Source organism: Athene cunicularia (assembly GCF_003259725.1).
Source record: "Athene cunicularia isolate RWA chromosome 4 unlocalized genomic scaffold, athCun1 chr4_part3, whole genome shotgun sequence".
Lineage (NCBI taxonomy): Eukaryota > Metazoa > Chordata > Aves > Strigiformes > Strigidae > Athene > Athene cunicularia.
Window position 1 is genome coordinate 10,425,760 of NW_020799100.1, and position 18,589 is coordinate 10,444,348.

General features: G+C 35.1%; 1 protein-coding gene across 3 annotated transcripts; it reads right to left on the minus strand.

Annotated features, from left to right (window-relative positions):
- Nucleotides 1-434: 434 nt before the first annotated feature.
- Nucleotides 435-18,375, minus strand: CHIC1 (cysteine rich hydrophobic domain 1). 3 transcript variants are annotated; one of them, XM_026848692.1, is made up of 7 exons: nt 18,157-18,375; nt 17,064-17,194; nt 12,015-12,069; nt 5,120-5,275; nt 2,306-2,362; nt 2,016-2,075; nt 435-1,261 (listed from the first exon to the last, which is right to left on the minus strand). In XM_026848692.1, the coding sequence occupies exons 2-7, from the start codon at nt 17,171-17,173 to the stop codon at nt 1,211-1,213; spliced, it is 489 nt and encodes a 162-aa protein (XP_026704493.1). In that variant the 5' UTR covers nt 17,174-17,194; nt 18,157-18,375; the 3' UTR covers nt 435-1,210. The 3 variants fall into 3 exon arrangements, with proteins under 3 accessions (XP_026704493.1, XP_026704495.1, XP_026704494.1); XM_026848694.1 differs by lacking the exon at nt 17,064-17,194 and having other exon boundaries at nt 12,015-12,019; nt 18,157-18,372; XM_026848693.1 differs by lacking the exon at nt 17,064-17,194 and having other exon boundaries at nt 18,157-18,369.
- Nucleotides 18,376-18,589: the final 214 nt, after the last annotated feature.

The window sequence follows — 18,589 nt, forward strand, 5'->3', positions numbered from 1 at the left end:
CAACTGATCCACTTCCTCCCATCAGCATATTTTGAAACATTACTCTGATTTAGATAAAATTTATTTCCACTGGAAAGGATGCCATGTCACTTGGCTGTTAAAATGCTGAAATATTATCACAATACAAAAATAATGTTACTTCAGCTTTGACTTGGCTGTTCCAAATTTTTCTCCCCAGTAATGAAAGTCTCCAATTATGAAACACATTTTTCCTCATTTATAAACAAAACAAAACTTGACATCCATATATATTCCTAATTTAGAAAGAGGCTTTAGGATATTTTCCTAATAGCAGCCACCATCTACCCACAAATGCAACTTTTTCAAAGGTTAACAGTATTTAAGCTTCCTATTTCAGGTGCTACAAACAACACCTGAAATACTTAAAAAAAAAAAAAAAAAAAACTTAAAAAAAAAAAAAAAAAAGACAGAAATGCATTTTTCATCCATTTACTAAACAAAGTGCAACTGAGCCCTACACATCTGATAGTATGTACAAACTCATTATGGCTTTACCATAAAAACAGGATGTGAATGGGTCTATACAATCAGAGAGATACTAGCAAATGTAATGAATAAAACAATGTCGGACTGTTGGCAATAGAATAAGAGCTATATTACATTCTGTAAACCTTGGCATACCACACTTTACATTAGCAAAGAGTCAATATTTACAAATCCATAGTGGGTAAAATAATTAACCCCCTAATGTAAATGATGATTTTGCAAAGTGCAGGACAAAACCAGTGCTGTTGATTCCAAGTCCTATGCAAGCAAGTTATACTAAAATCATTACTACAAGACGCTTACCTGGACATTTCTACTGAGGGTTAATAGGACTGCAACATTTAGAATGAAATATAGTATGACACAGCATTAGAATGCATGTTTGAGGACAGCAAATATAGAAATTAATAAGGCAGCATGCTCAGAACAAGTTTAAGCAGCACTGATGTTAGATCCCTAGTGGCAACTATATTAGTTATTGTTAATGTTAAAAATTCAGAGTGCAACATAGAAGCCTCATTTAACATAAAAAAAATGTGCAAATTGTTCTCTTCTTAACAAAAGAAAGTAATATAGCAAGGAAGATATTCTACTGAAGAGCATTTTTAAGTCACAGCAAAGTAGACCATCTTCTTTCCAAAATCATCTACAAGGCACTAAGGGTAGAAAATGTCAGGTAACATGAAAGACCAAATGCTGTTCCTCAGTCAGGTCGAAATATGGGATATTTTGGTAAGAACTCTATTAATATTACCTGTTGAAGAAGGGAAAAAGACAAGAACAGAACACAGTAACCAAGAAGTTCAAACCTTCAGCACAATTTCCATGCAACATTAGCTAGTACCTCAGACTAAATATATCTGAGCTATTTTGTAAGGAGGGAATGTTTCCCAGAGTAACAATGCCTAACTTTTTTGGGATGACTATCTCTCTTCAACTCTACACAATCTTTACATCTATACATGAAAATGGATGGCAGAGTAGTAGGATCACCAAAATATTTAGAATTCTGTTTTCGTACATGGACTGTCTGTCCTGGTTAAATCTTTATGAAATTCAGAGCTGGAAAAAAAAAAAAAAAAAAATCCAGACAAAACCCCACTACTATAAAAATGTAACACTTCTGTGCAAATAATGTGAATCAAAGTAATTATGAATACCAATGGAAAAGGTGGATAAGTGTTAAAGAACTATGGACTGGTGTGGGAATCACCTCAGTGCACCAAGTGCCTGTGGGTCTCCCTCATTACAAATGACAGACCAAAAGTGTACCTGCAGTACATGTGTAGAATCGTTATGAAGAGAAAACACATTTAGTGGTGACAGTTTCTTAGTCTCAATATATGCCATGGCTGCTCTTGTTAAAAGCATCCTTCATAGGTGCACGTCAAACACAACTGCACGTCCTTCTGAGAAATCTCAGTCAGGCGACAGTCTAGTAAATTAAGGATTTTTTCTATAAAACCAGTTATGTTGAATACTGAATAAGTAACAGAAGTAATACTTACATATTCCATCATATTGCTAGTTTCGCATTTCCTTTTACTCAGCTTCCAGTGCAAACCAAGCTAAGAAAATAATTATTGAAGGATTAATAGGTATTACAGCATTGTTTTGATTAGTAACGTAATGAGCATTAGCAATATCAAATTATTAGGATCTAGAATACTTCAGACACAGGTTTAAGATCAGTATAAAGTAGGAAATTATAACAAGACTAAAATTTCTACATGCCAATTATGCAAAAATCCTTACTATTTTTAAAGCTGAAAAAAACAAGCACTCTAACTTTCCTTACCTTATGATACAGTCTGTTATTTTCCCATTCTAATAACTTCTGAATTGATCTTCTAGTCTAAAAAGTAAGTCAGAACTGTATTATAAATGGTTCAGTAGCCAACCTCATCCAGAAGAATCTTACTATGACATTTCTGGCTTAAGATTATTTTAAAATAAGTTAGTTTTATAAAAGTAAAATCAAGCAAAAGAAAAATTATAAATGGAAGTTCTACCACTTCAACTCCCCACTCCTCAGCATCAGATCTTCTTCAGAAAAAAAAACCCCAACAAAACACCCACAAGTTTTTTTGTTAATTTAGGACTGCAACTTTTCCAGAATTCATTTATTTCATAAGAGAACCTTTTGAATTCAGCATTTTTACCTACCATAGTCAAGCCAACAAAACCAGAATCTCCCACATCCTCTTGGCCAAATCTGCACTCACTACAGGTGGTCTACTGACAACACATAATTTACATATATGGACTTTCCAGATTTTGCTAATGTAATTATTATCTGAATCCTGAAAAATCTCAACACCACAGAACTCTGTCTCACAACAAATAGTGCCTGTATTTTCAACTCCTGGATATCAAAGTACATGTAACCTTCATGTTTTGTTCTTTCCACAGTTGTGGGAGAGGAGGAGATTTTTTGAGTTTCAGTGATTCTTAAGGTCAAAAAAGACCACTGTGATGTTCTACTCTTGTTCCTGCATAGTATGCCATGAAATTCCATCCACCATTTTCTTTGCTAAAGCTAATAATGGTAGGTGCGCTACATCTCCTTAAAAAAAGATACAAAGCTATTCAATTCTGAGTCAGAGACTTAATAGTGGAGAATCCACCACTTCTTTGTAAATTTTTCTAGTGACAAAGCTATCCTTGGAATTCACAAGTACACATTGTTTCCTGTTTCAGCTTAGTTTCATATTCCATCCTTTGGATCTCATAATGCCTTTTGTTGCTAGATGAGTGTATGAGGACTGGCTGGGATGGAGTTAATTTTCTTCACAGCAGTTTGCATGGTGCTGTGGTTTAGAGCTATGACTGAAATAGTGTTGATACCACATCAATGTTTTAGCTACTGCTGAACAGCACTGACCAAAGGGACATCCCATATGTAATGTCATGCTCAGCAATAAAACAGGAGGCTATTCTTTCCGAAGTACCCTACTGCCCAGAGACAGGCTGTGCTTCGGTCTCCTGGTGGGAGGTGGTGAGGGATTTGCCTTTGCATCACTTTGGTTTTCTTCCCTTTTTTTCCTTTCACTTATTAAATTGTCTTTATCTCAACACATGAGTTTTTCTTAATTTTGCTCTTCCAATTCTCTTCCCCATCCTGCTCGGGGGGAATGGGGAGGGGTAAGTAAACCTAGTTGCTGGCCAGGTTCAACCCACCACAGGAGAAAATTAAGAACCATCTTACACTTGTGATTGTTAGAGTGATCAAATCTCTCTAATATATACACAGATGCATACCCACAGAAGTAACATGATCTTCCCTAATTCTACTTGGTACATATTATTTATATCCTTGAGAATTACATTAATACTACAACATCACATGGGCATTTATTTAGATTTTCACTAGCACAAGATTATTAAATATGGTTTTAAAACTGCAAATATTCCATCTGTGTATCTCAAGAATATTCCTCTGCAATAAGGACATGTACAAAAGCAGTTAAAATGAGCTAAAACAAGCCCTGTAACTTTTTAGTGATACAGGCTTCATCGACCAGCAGTTCAACAAGCTAACATATTATGCCTTTAGTGCATTTCATTTTAACCAAAAACTCAATGCCAGTCAATGCAACTGTTACTTCCTTGAGTAAGTTGGAAAGTTTGACAAAACACTTCTGTTTTATTTTCTCTGAAAAGCAATACCTATTCCTTGTTTTTGCTTTTGGTTTGTTTCATTAAAGATCTTAAACTCTCAAAATCCAGAAGTATTACTTTTTAACAGATTTTTACTTAAGATATCTTTCTATAATTAAATTGAGAAGTGTGAGAGGGTTTTTTTTTCCCCGACTGCACTACATACTATTTACATTTGTGGATAAGATTTTATGGCTACAAGTCTCACAAACTCTGTAGCTGCAAAGAATATAATTACACTGCATCTATGTATTTCCTAAACATTTACTGCTGTGATAAATCAATTCTAAGTGTAAACCATAGAGGTAATTAAGATCATGTTTACCTGATATTGCTAAAGCGTTTTTCAGAATTATTACTTTGGACCTGATTACAAGAACTGTCAACTTTCTGTTGAAATAAATAAATAAATAAAATGGAAGTCTTAAACTCCCAAATAGAAAATGAATTTGCATTTGTTCTTAATAGAAAAAGCACAGTAAAATATGTCAAATAAACCATAGCTCAGAAACGTTAATGGTAACTATCACATACAAGAAAAGTTATTTTTAATTTTAAAAAAATATTTATTCTGGGGTGTGAGTGTGTGAAGAGGAAAAGTTATTTTCACTCCAGTTCAGGAAGTCTTTGAAGGTCACTGTCCAGTTCTGCACTCATTTAATTCAATTCTTCAACCTTTAGACATCATGAAAATTTATGTTATCATCCTGTTCTTTGAACTGAGATGGGATTAGCTATTCCTAAAAATATTAATTCAATTGGTAATTTGGTATCATTTACTTCAGTAAGAAACATTTTTTTTTATTTTCTAAGGAATGGAAATCACAATAGCTTTTTGCATGCAAGAGAGACCAAAAAAAGGGGTCTGAAATGGAAATGATACTATTAAATGTAATTTAATGTCATCAGTAGTTGCAAAATAAATAGAATAAGAAGAATGAAATGTACTTACTCTTTTGTTAAGACAGACTACAGGCCACAGGCTACAGCCTAGAGTGCAGCAGCAGCACAGACAGCCACAAAGCAGCCATTTTACATTGACCGGGAGATTCTTTCTTAAACAGGCATTCACACGACTGATGCTGGTCTTGAATTCTTCTGGGGCAACCTGCAACAGAAATGCAGAACTTCAGTGGTAAGCAATTATGGGTGCATTTTCTCAGTAGAAATCTCTACAGATTAAAATGTAAATGAAACATAATACCATTATACAATACGACCCCATCTTCTAAACCACTAGTCACCTAGTGATCATGAAAAGTCACTTTCCTGTAACAAATTCATTTATGGTGCATGCTCTGCAAAAACTCGCATTAAAATGCTAAACATTGATTAGATGAACAGCCTCATCCTTAGTTATTGCATCATTAATAAATCAATTGTCCTGATAACCTAATGACCCCAAACAAAACTGGACAAAACTGGAAGTGGGACACAGCTGTACAAGATATGCACTGGCTACACTGATAAAAAACCAAACAAACCAACAACAGAAGACTGACAGATAGTCTTGTTTCCAAGGGAATGCGGAACAGCTTCATAGTAAAAACACTTGCATGTCACATAGGAAAAAAGAGTAACATTGTCCAAATTAATTTCATATCAATGCAAGTCTACACTGTGTTTGGGTGAAGGCAGGCTTCTGTCCACAGATTAATTCCTAAAGTGGTCCATATCAACATGGGGCCACAACTTCACTTGTGGCTGCTTTCTAAAATATGAAAGCTGGGAAAGACATATATTGGATTATATTCAAGGCAAAGAAATGCATCTTGTACAGGGTTATGAATAAAGCCTAGATGTTGAACAACAACTTATTTAAATTGAGGAATATTCAACAGAGCTTACTCAAAATAGTATTTTCTATATGTTGCCAGTACAGAGTCACAGTGGAAAACCACATTTTCTATCGAAAATAAGCTACTTTCTCTACTAGCAGCATGTTTCTTATGAAAGAGAGCACTTACCTATTTACATACCCCAAATCCCATATCTATCTACAGAATCTAAATAGGTTATATCTGACAAGTCAAATATGGATTTGTGGTACTGACTCCAAGATGGCACTCTTAATTGTAACACAATCCAGGATTCAAATGCACAAAGCAGAATAATCAGATCCAGCTTTGAAAGACTTGACCAGTCAGGTACAACTAAAAAAAAAAAAGAAATCTTTCTTTACCACTTGCCATGTTGAAGAAAAAATTCGCTAGCATTAGTCTGCATACAAAGCTGTGCAACTACTACATAATCCTTCCCAACAAGCAAGCCTAACTGTTCATTTGATGCTGCAAACAAGGGCAACAACAACAAAAGCATTAATTTAATGACAAAGACTCCTTTCACAAAAGGAGCAAAACTATGGGACAGGAAATGGAGAGGACCTGATCCTGCTACCTCCGCCTATTCACAAGAGCTAAATTCAATAAAACATTGCAGGAAAGGGAGTAAATAAATACAACATCTGTTTCCTGGCCATTCAGATCATGCAGTATGGAGTCAGAGGTCATCTGGGTTTGTACACAAGCCAGGCCTACAGTTAGTAATATAAGAACATAATTTAACACTGTGATTATTTTACTGCAGGAATTAATAAGTGTACAGAAAGTATTTCTTTTGCAATTATAAAGGCACACACACACCCCTTCCCCCCATTAAACAGATGGTCATAATTTTTTTTACATATACAAATGAAGCAAGTAAAAAATATTTTTACAATAGATGGTTAAAGAAAGAAAGAAAGAAAGAAAGAAAGAAAGAAAGAAAGAAAGAAAGAAAGAAAGAGAAAGAAAGAGAAAGAAAATTACAAAGAGAAACAGAGATCCCATGTATTGGGTCATTTTCAACAAACAGAAAAAAAAATCACATTGTAATGTGGAAAACTAGCATGTACTTGCATGTATCTGAAACAGAAGGTTTTACAGATCTCTTTGCCAATGATGGCTCTTGTATTTAGGATGTAACAAATATCAGATGCACGTGACCAAGACCATTTCATCATCAGTGTGGGAAAATGTTTTACAGTAAAGTACAACTGGGTTGGTTGCATGCAGTACAAGTAACGTTGTACAGCTTCTACAGCCAGACATGCTTCAAAGTAAATTGAGATCACATACATTAACAAACTAGCATTCTCAGCTCTTAAGGAAGTTTATATGTTCCTAACAGATACATACAAATGCCACTTTCTTTGATAAGTCTTTCGCAATTTATATGTATCATTCAGTTTGTCTGAAGGATAAAAATAGTTTTTTCTTGACCCCATTAGTACTTTTGCAATGATTCCCACTAAGAAAAGAGAATGTTTCTTTTTCTATTAGCCACAAAGTTTACCCGACCTTCACAACATGACACCCCAACCCCAAAATACAGCTGTACAAACCTACCAAAAACAATGGAATTGCACACTCTAGAATGTAGTTTAACATGAAGAAACCTTATAATCAGTGATAACATCCAACATGAAGAGAAGCCAACTAGATTTAGATCACAGCTGGCAGAAAAAAATGGGGACCTAATAAGCAAGTACTGGGATGGTGAGATTCCCTATTTCTGCACTACTTTTAAGAGAGTCGCTGTTCACATCAGGTTAACAGTTTGATGCTACTTTCTAAGAACAGTGTTGAAGTGCTCTCCTTCCTGTAGAGCACAGCACTGCCAACAGCTAAACGCAAAACCAACCTTGGATGCCACCAAGAAACAGAGAAAATACCTATTTCAGAAATTTCAGCATGATGTTTACCTTAATATAGTATTATGAAAGCATCACTACTGGCCGCTAATGTATCAAATACTTTCATGTAAAGGCAAACCTCTCAGCTGCAACATAAGATGAAATTACTTAAAATGGTTTTGGCTAACCCAAACTACTACATGTATTCCTCTGTTTAAGAAATGTAATCACAATAAATATTTCTGTCAGCCAATGACAGATCTTCATTTGAAACTAAAGGAACTGGTGACCAAAATAAGCCTCATTTTGTGATAAATAGAAGCAAAACACAGTTTTGTTGCTCTCAGTTTACAGCTCAGTAAGAGTTAAACATTGTTATACTGTCACAAAGATCAAAATATCTGTAAATAAAATCACTGTTCCAAATGAAACAGTCACCAAATAATTTTCTTGATTTTCTGTCATAATTTTGTCTTGCCTTTCTTGGAGGTACAGATATTGAAAGGTTAATGTGAAATGACTAATGTATTTGAATCAAATGGAGAATTAACAGCACCTCCTGCACAGCAAAAGCTTCCTAAGAAACTCTAGATTTGAGTAATTTTGGAAATTCTCACCGTTTCTGACTTGGTCTTGAAAAGAATGAGATAAGTACATAGCTTCTGGCTGTGCAGTACACCTTGTAAAGAGACATTAGTTCCTTTTAGGTCTTTAAGGGAGGGGAAAAAAAAAACATTAAAGGAAAGGAGGGGGTGTCATAATATTTTACAACAGGATGCCAGAGAATCTACAAACACAGGAAGAAAGCAAGTAAAGCCCAGCAGGCCTGATCTTTCTCCTTCAATCATGATCACAAACCCTATCAATCACATGTTGCAATGGGATCACAATACCAAGACCACGTTTTATGGCTTACGTTTCCCTGTGTTGCACAGTAATCTCTGTATAGGACTCTTATTGTTTTAAGACCAGGGCAGGAAACTCCACTTTTTTCCTTAAAGTTCACTGACTTCATAATTTTCTTGTCACCTGGAGCAGTGTGTGCTATTGTGTCATGTATTATGAAGAGTATTTTGTTAAAAGCTTTTAAATGCTTGCTTTAAAAGAATTAATAATCCTATAGAACTGTAGCATACAGAATTTAAATTTAGGCCAAAGTCCAATCACATTATTGAAAGTTAAGTATTGCCTCTGTATTAAGTGTAGTCAAATCTTTTCTTAAAATATTCCATCGAAAAGAATGCACTGTTCGATAGCCTAAGCTCAGCTTTTATAAATCAGCTGAAGCTTGCATCTCATACTGAAAGATAAATGTTAAGTCAACCTAGCTAAATCATCTAGGCCCAACATCTGACCTACCTGATATTTTCCTTTCCTTTACTGTTTTACTGTCTATGTTTTATCCTCAGATATACACACTGACCTCTCCCCAAAAAAGCAACAAACATGTCTCAAATATTTAAGATGTAATTACATGCATCTTAGTTTGAGGCTAATTTACAATAACTATCCAGACTGGGAGACGAGGAGGTAGGGAAGATGGGTGAAGAAGAATGGGTATTTCCAATATAAAAAAAGAAAACTAGCAGAAGGTTTACTACCATCATCACGTAGTTGGTCAAACCGAGGGTCAGGAAGCTTAAGTAAATTCCTAAGACTATGCAGTGGCAAAAATCCAAAGTTAGTGCTTCTGGGTGAAAGGCATAGCTAGTTTTATCTATTTTGGATTTTTCTCATGCATTGGATAGATTTTAATCTTGTGTTTAAAAACCTAGATCTTCATTTGTGCTTATTAAAAAGAAAAACATTACCATAGAGAAATCTATCAACCCCACCTAATAGCTTCACCTTTTACACTCCATTAGCAGATGGGATATATTATTAATATCAATTCACAATGGACAACAAAGCCATTAAACAATGTTACACAGACATTCTGAATAAAGTATGACATTGCCTTATATTAGCTGTGTACTAATCCAGGTTCACAGTAAACATTTTAATCACAAATTGTTAATATAAACAGTCACTATGCTATTCATAAATTGTGATTTCATAAAAAGTAAAAATTCATATTTTAAGCACAGTAAAAGATCTTAAAGTGGTGTATCAATAGACTATAATGCTTAATGTTGTGAATTATTTATCAGGGTTATCTGAAGAAAACCCTCTTACCGGAAAAAACTAAGTTTTCATTTTCAATAGCGATAACAGTGATTGATTGCCATAATCAGAGGAAGAAGCAGATTACTTATTTCTTGCAATTCATGAAAGTATTAAAAACCAAAAAACCCACAACTGGTTTTATTGTCTTTCATGGCAGCGTGTGGCAGGTAGTAAGAAGAAATGTGTTTACTATCTTATTTGATTGGTGTTTTCCCCTCACAAAAGGGAACTAATTTATTTTCAAAGTCTTCTTACTTAGAAAGCCCCTCAAATCCACTTATGAGAAAAAGATAACAGGATATCAAGATTCTCAACAGAAGCATACCTATATACAGCAAATCCCTGCTCATGTGATTTATGTTCTCACTGACCACATCTATAGAACAAGGAGGGTAAATGCCAAGTAGAAGAACTTCCTCTCTCCTCTGCTAAATCACGTCCAAGCAGTCAAATGAACTTCAAATTAAACTCTTGGTCACTGTCTAAATTAACAAGAGAAGGACAATCAAGCGTAAAGTGTGATAGGCATTGATGCTCATATTAAAAAGTGTAGGCTGCAGGGGCTGGGTTTGGTTTGGCTTTTTAATACATACAAACATACTTTAGAAAGGCAGAAAGAAGAAAAAATTACATCATCAAATGAAGTTTTAACATCTTCTGATAGGTATTTTCTGTAGGCTTATTTATAACAAACTACAACTTAACTAAAAGAACATAAAAATTATTACTTCCAAACAGTATTCTGTGGCTCTTCAGTGATCAGAAGGAGCTTCACAGAAAAGAATAAACCTCAGACATGCAAAGTAGTAAAATGCAAATGGTATTATCACCAGCCCTCATACTAGACACTATGGAATCAGTAAGACTTCCTTTTGAGCTCATTGAGATTTTGAAGCAAGGCCAGAGTTTCCACGCAGTCTTTTAACAACTAAAAACTCCAAATAGTAACCTGCTTTTTAATTGCACTGCTGTCAAAAAAATCTAGAGACAAATTCAAAGCAAGTATTTTATTCATTATACTCTGGGATGAAAATGAAGGAGAAAAACCCCAGATGATTTGGCAGAACCAGGAGATGCCATCCAGCTGCATTGTAGTATATTGTTAATATGACTCAACAGCCACTGCAAGAGGCTGCAGAGGTAGTGTAGCTGTATGGTATAACATTAAAGAAAGCACTAAGAGCCAAGTAAAATTTTTCCTCACAAATTCTGGAAGAGATACACAAGGGGGATATTAATTGAAGCAAAATAAAAACACTAGAGAGTGACACAGCAGAAAGAAAAAAATCCAAGAGAGAAGGAATTCAAAATTTAAAAGTCTAAAAGAAATAAAATTATGAAACTAATTTAAAACCATAACCAAGAATTTTGTTACAAGAGTTCATGAATTATTAGCTACAAATGAATATTTATTAAACTTGTATTTAGTAACATGACAGAGAATGCAAGAGACACTGTCACCACTAATTTTCAGAACTAAACAACTATTGTATTTCTGAAAATGTATGAAAAACTTATTTCGTAGATTTGACACTACAATGTTTTGTTGCTTAAAGCTTCAGATAAAATAGATTCTCTTGTGGAGATCTGTCTGAATATAAACTCAAGGCTTGATAGACATATTGAGAGGTTCAGTATTTGAAATCATTTAATTCACAAAGGAGGTAGCACAAACTCCAGATATCTACAAAGCAAGGTTAAGTGAGTCTGGCTTTCATGTGGATTGCCTGCATGAAAACAGTATGATGCCATGTTGAGCTTTTCTGTGTTTGGAATGTCAATAACGATAGCAATCACTGCAAATCGTTTTTTCTTGTTTCAAAGTATACTGTAGGGACTGGTCATCAATCAGGTAGTTAGTTCATACAGGACAGAGTTAATTCAACAGTCTGCAGTGGAGTGCTGCCCTGCACTGCACTGTGGATTCACAAGCATGTATCTGTAACACAGGAAACACTGGATGCACTGGATCTTTCCATTTAAAAGAACAGTTTAATCTCACACTTACCTTCCCTGTCAGAACAGAAGGAAATTCTGTATCAAACTTGTTGCTCAAGCCAAACCTTGAAAACAAAAGAGACAAACAAAATATATTCCACCTAACTTATTTTGTTTCCCTTAATAAAAAAAAAAATAATAGATTTTGTATTTAAAAAAAAAAACCTATTAATTTTTTTGCCCTTACATTTACATTATTTAATGAACTTTCAATCTAAGTTTATATAATGTCTCATGTATCATTCATAAGGTCATTTACAAGACAGAGAAATATAGCTTGTTGCCTTACTTCAATACTTTCAAGTCACTAAAAATGTAAAAATTCTTCTGTGATTGGATGGCAGTAAGTTTCAATCTTTGCTTTAAAAACCTCCAGCTATTAAATTCCAGTTTTCTAGGTTCAATAATCCTTTTACTGCTACTTTTTTACTCATGCAATTTATTCGCATGCAACAGATAAAGCTAGCTATAAGGAACCCATTCATCATCACCTTAGAAATTTATAACCATATAGTTTTAAAAAACTGCTTTGAGCCGAGTTAAACTATCTCATGCAAAACATCTAAGAGCCACAAAGAACAGTTTTAAACTAACTATGAACTTCAGGAAAATTCAGTCTTAGGCATCATTGTAACTATTCTTCATTGAAATGTTCTTGGGTTTGAGCAAGAGGTAAGTCTTCATTATAACCAGCAAAATCTACAGGGAGCTAGACTTTGCTTGTAAACCTGTGTTACCACTAGCTCCAAAACTAATGAACCAACTGAAATTTCCAAAAAGCTAGTGTTTGTGAAACAGCAAGATACCAGCAGTGCATGCTGACTTGACTTTTTTATTTTATTTAAAGCATCTAAGTAGGCAAGAAGTTAACTAAGCTCTGATGCTAAACCTGCTAGCTTCTCCAGAAGAACTCTCGTCTTCCATCCCCTCTACCGTAACTGAAATCTTTAACCTTTGCAATGCAGTACTTTACCAAAATAAAACAGCAGCTGGCCCCTCAGCCACAACCTTTACGTCTGAACAGAGCGTAATGTTAAGTTTGTCAAGTTAAATATACACCAAGGTTACTGTCAGCTCTGCTAATCTATCTCCTGAGTATTTCTGTTCAAAAAATAATGCTAAAAAAAAGGATCACAGCCAAAAAAGGGAGGCACATATACGGTTGATATTGTGATATTTATTGTAGAAACAAACCTTATGGAGAGATAGTATTTGCTTTGAGTCAAACCAACACCCGAAGTACTCCTTACTGGTCACTTGTACCAATACTAGTATTGCTGAAACATCACCAGTCCCCTATTGTTATATAATACAGTCATACTCATGTGCACAGTGTAATAATTCAGATATCCAAACTTGGCAGTGTAACTTGTTCAGAAATATACAAAAAAGTAAAATAAACCTTAAAGAAGAGAGAAGCATAATAAATGAACTTGCGCTGTCTTTAGAAATCCAGTAAGTTAATTAAAATGTTTGTCAACAACACTGGTGAAGTCCAATCAAGCTCTTCAATGGCTAATTTAAGTTAGAGCCCTGGCTCTTGTGAAGGGCAGCATACTGGAGCACTACTTGTGTAAAACATTAAAAAGCACCCCCAAAGAGTAGGTCTTAATTGAAGTGTTTCTCAACCTTTGTCTCTTAAGATATTCTAAGCACTATAACTAATTGCCACCTACTTGTGTTTGTTTCATTCAACATATTTCACTGAAGTTTCTAGACCTGAATGTGAGCAAACTGAACATCAGCATGGCATGGGCTACTGCACATCCAAGTGAACGTTTTGTTATAAAAACAAACAGTAAAACCAGTAAGATTTCAGGCAAGCACAAAGGTTGCTAATGTAAGTAAATTTCCATCCTCTGTGAATTTAATCTGCCAAGTCAGCCTCCACATTGTGTAGCTTTTCTTTTTAAACTGAAATCTTCCACATTCTGTTACACTGTATTTATTTTTAAGGAAGCTTGAAGACCAATGCACTAGTCTTTTCAGCCTTTAAAAAAAAAAATCCAGAAGAGACTAATGATATGAAGTACATACAGAAGCTTGTTCTGAGGAATATAGACTTTTCTGTGTATCAGCAATGAAACTACCTGAAATGATCACAAAGTTGTAGCAACTAGACAACATAATAAATGAACTACTGGAAAGTTCAGGTAATACTGCAGAATTACTCTACCTAGAGTAGCAGACTAATTCCACTAAATCATGCCAAAGGTCCATTAGCCCAGAACACTGACTCTTACAGTGGCCAGTAACAAATGTTTAGGAAACAGGGGGAAAAAAAAAAAAAAAAAAAAAGCAAACATGTACTAGCATTTCTGCAGAACACTCTTCTGACCTTCAATAATTCATAGTTCAAAATTTTCCTAAGCCACAGGTAGTCTTTTATCTCATTGGTCACATATACTCATTAACATTACCATTGCACCACCAAGTTCCATAAGAAATAACTAGAAATTAATGCTTTCTGATTCAGATCTGTTAAGAATATAAGACCACAATATTACATTAAATTTGAAGACTGATAATTTCATTAAACATATTTAAAACCCCAAATTTTTATCAGTTGCCAAAACATTCCATTCAGTTATAACACAACCAAGAAACCTCAGTTATAGAAATGCACTGGCACCTGCAAATGGCTCAAATATAAAACGTTTTGACTATATTGAAAACAGGACTATGTTACATTATACTAAATTAAGCCAGCATCACTGATGGCCTTTAGCACAGTTTTACTGAAGTGTCTCTAGAAGTTTTATAGACTATCCTTGTGATTATTTACCACATAGTTCAGAAACATTAAACTCCTATTAGATGGGGTGGGGGAATTCAAGAACCAAATTTTTCTTTTTTTTTTTTTTTCCCGAAATGTTAACGCAGAATCTTACATAGTTCTACAGCTTTGCATGCAACTTTGTAAAAGTAGCAAAATGTTATTAGAATACTTAATGTAAAAAAAGTTGAGACTTAAAATCTTGGTTAAGAGGTAAGTAACAACATTAGACCTTCTACAGTAGGCTAATGATCTACCATGATTTGGCCTATGAAGTCTTCTAAAATTCAGTATATTTAAAAATAGCTATGTAAAATAAATTCTAGTGCCTGTCCTTTAAATCATTTAAAACATCAGTTTGTGGCAACTTATTTCTGGGCTAGTTTACTGGCTCTTCAGTGAAAGCTACCCAAGTCTAACATTTAGAAATTCAGGTAAGTCACCCATATATTTCAGTTGCAATTTTCTCACTGGATGACAAATACTTCTAAAAGCAAGGTACTGTTTCATGTAGGCAACAACAGTGGAACAGAACTAGGATGCCCTCACTTTCTAGTTCTTCTGTATCTCTTTCCCTGTTTTAATGTATGGCATCAGACAAGTCCCATCACCTCATTTGTCCCCATTTGTAAAGTGGAGAGAATGCAACTTCTCATAGGGAGCTGTAATAAGTTATGCAAGATCTGTCAAAATTAAATACTGAAACAAACACCCTGAATCATCAGTTGTAAAGCCCACCTGCAACTGGTATCACATTACAAAATTCTTTCCCTTAGTTTACAAAGCACAAGGAAGTAAGGTTTCCTGTCCCCAGAACCAAAACAGGACAATTGTGGAAAACACCTTCTCATATCTAGATGAGACATATTTAGAGGTGCTTTATGGTTTGTTTTTTTTCCTTTCGACTTAAATAGCACTTCATTCTCATTTATCCCCCTGCTGTATTTATAGATAGTAATCAGTCTTACTTGACTACCCAAGCTAAACCCGTTTAGTCAACTCTCATACAATAGCCTCTCCAGCCTCCTTTCAGCATGTCTCCTTTCCCCACTCCTAATCCAGGTTATGTTTAACCTACCTTGAACAGATGAATTCGATTCTACGTACTATGCTTTATGAGGTACCATCTAAGCTTTATCCAGCATGACAAAATAAAGACGACATTCATTAAAAGCCCTGAGTTGAAACCTCCTTGAATACTTAACATTCCTCTTCCTAGTCGAAGAGCTTTTCCTATGAAGCCAACAGAATTACTGAAGAGCATCCTTAGCCATGGATGATGTTTTGGAAAACAAAGTTTTTGCTAACTGGTGGAAGGCTGAAGTAACTTATTATTTTAAATATGTAGAATCTACTATTTTAAACATGTGGAAGATAAAACTAGTATCAGACAGTAATCCAATGTCATTTTATCACAACTGAGAGCACCTGGCTCTTCCCTGTGTCCCCTAATCGATGACAATACGCTTTTCACTACCATCTGGATTGTGGATCCCTGGGGCACTCCCATAATGGAATAACAAAAGTTAACTTGTATCCAAAACTAGTGGGTTTACAGACTTAAGCAGGAATCACAGGCTGCATACTAAGGAAAAAATATGTTTAATGGCTATTTCGTCATTACTATCCATGCACGTGGACTTAATGATATAGAAAAGTTATATCAGATAAATAAGAACTTATAACCAAGTTAAGAGGTTGTTTACTGTTTTGTTTTTGAAAGTTACTGCCATTTCTTTGGTAAGCATATGACTCAGGCTTCACTAAAAATGTTTATGTTGAGATATTTGGACACACCAACCAGAGTCATGCTGACTATGCAAGAAACAGTGAACAATGGGTTTATAACTCACTAAAATGGAACTTCAGAAGCAAAGAAAAGGCATTTACTAGGTACTAGTAATTTCTGTGTGCTAAAATTCAAAAGCTCTTTGAAAACAGTATGACTGATAATTTTTTCAAGTATGAGTGAAAGAGCATTGAACAAGATGAGCATAAATGTTGCTAATCACTTTCACATACATTCTCTCTCACTCTGTTGAGTAAAATAAAAATAAATACAATTCACATGATCAGGCTTACCAAGCACAGGGGTAAAAGGGTTAGCAAAACAGTCAGTGGAGAAAGCAAGATCCTGCTAAAAATCCTTGGATTCTTAGAATTTATATTTAGTACTGTTGGATACTGCAGTAGAACTCCTATTAGGGTCAGCAGCTCACTGAGAAGGTCATAAGAATAAAAGCACTCATGCAGGAAACTAGTACATAGTTTGAATCTACTAACTTGGGAGTTTTATAAGAGGACTGTACATGAAAAGCTGGACCAGAAGATGACACTGGAATTAGAGAATTATCCCTTCTCTGTACACCAAAAGTATCCAAGAAGACCAGCATCAGATGAGGAACAGAAAGCACCTGGAACAAAAATCCAAGGAAAACAATGGCTTTTTTAAAAATAAAGTTTTCTTCTTTCTCTCTCTCTCTTTTTTTTTTTTTTTTTAATAGAGTGACTTGTCAGGACAGTAACTTTTATCAGCAACATTACTGAGAGGTTCAGAAAACAAACACAAGTTTTACTTGATGATGTATCTCACTTTAGTAACTAGAGCAGGCTGCTTCTGGAAGCCAACTGATTTCAAAAGCAGCAGATCTATGTGATCAAAAAATGACAGAATTTTAGAGCTGATACATACTAACCAGAAACTCTTTAGGAAGCAAAATATTTCCCATTTAATATGGAGGTTAGGATTACATACTACAGTGTCCAGTGTTTATTTGCATTTTATTGATAACATACACTAACTTTTTATTAATATAAGGAGATTTTCTAAATGCACCATGAACTGATAAAAGCTGCCTTCTATTCAGGCAGGTATACTTTTTACAGGAAGAAAGCTGGGAGGAGTGGAAGAAAGGGAAAATACAGTACATGGTAATTCAGTTCGGGTAGTTACAAGGACATGTATGCCAGCTCATGATTTCCACATCACTTACAAGTATTGCTTTCTTTTGATGTAGACATCACTAGTTGACAAGGGTTCTTGGAGATGCTCCTGCCCATCCCCAAAAGATGCTGGAGCCAAGGATCTTTAAGGAACATTGCTAATACACAAAAAGCATCACAGCAGACAAAGCAACTAAGTGTGTAACACTTTTTCTACACTTTTTCTAGCTTAGCATTTAAAACCAGGTAACTAATAAGATGGGTATGTGGTAATCTGATCATTTTGCTTGTGTTACAACCCTCCTTTAGTCAGGCCACATGCTATTTGGGGTCAGGACAGAAAGAAATTCCATCAACACAAGCAAGTACACTGCGGTGCAGCAGAGCAACTATCCACTGGCACTAGCTCAATGCAAACCTGATTTAGACTTACATGACGGACACAGTATCAAATCCAACATTAGGATGAGAGAGCCTTCCCCACCCAGTGTTTTTGCTGCAGATAGCTACATCACACTGCACCTATTTACAGAGAGAAATGTGTGTTCTTTTATGCAATCCAAAGACAGACTCAAAGCAACAGAAGCTAGATGGATCTCCAGAATACAAAAATTTCAATACCTCCTTCCCTTACGTGAAAATGACTGTAACAACCAACAACTTGTTATGGGTGTACTTGTTTGCTCATCTTCTGATCCAACTGTTTAAATGACTAGCAAACATTCTGGCTCATGTTGCATTCTAACCATAAAAAAAAATTAAATCTAAACCAAACTTGCAACTAAGTTTGGAGTAGATAAACTACAACGCAGCCGTGTGCCTCCTCCGCAGTGCAGTGTGGGGGCTGGCTCCATGGCTCATCTGAG

Excerpts from the sequence above, each read along its gene's own strand:
- CHIC1 (XM_026848692.1), bottom strand. The coding sequence starts at position 17,173 with ATGCTGGTCTTCTTGGATACTTTTGGTGTACAGAGAAGGGATAATTCT. Across the intron at positions 2,363-5,119 it reads TAGTCTGTCTTAACAAAAGA|ACTAGAAGATCAATTCAGAA; the intron begins GTAAGTACATTT and ends CTTACTTTTTAG. Across the intron at positions 2,076-2,305 it reads ATAACAGACTGTATCATAAG|CTTGGTTTGCACTGGAAGCT; the intron begins GTAAGGAAAGTT and ends TTATTTTCTTAG.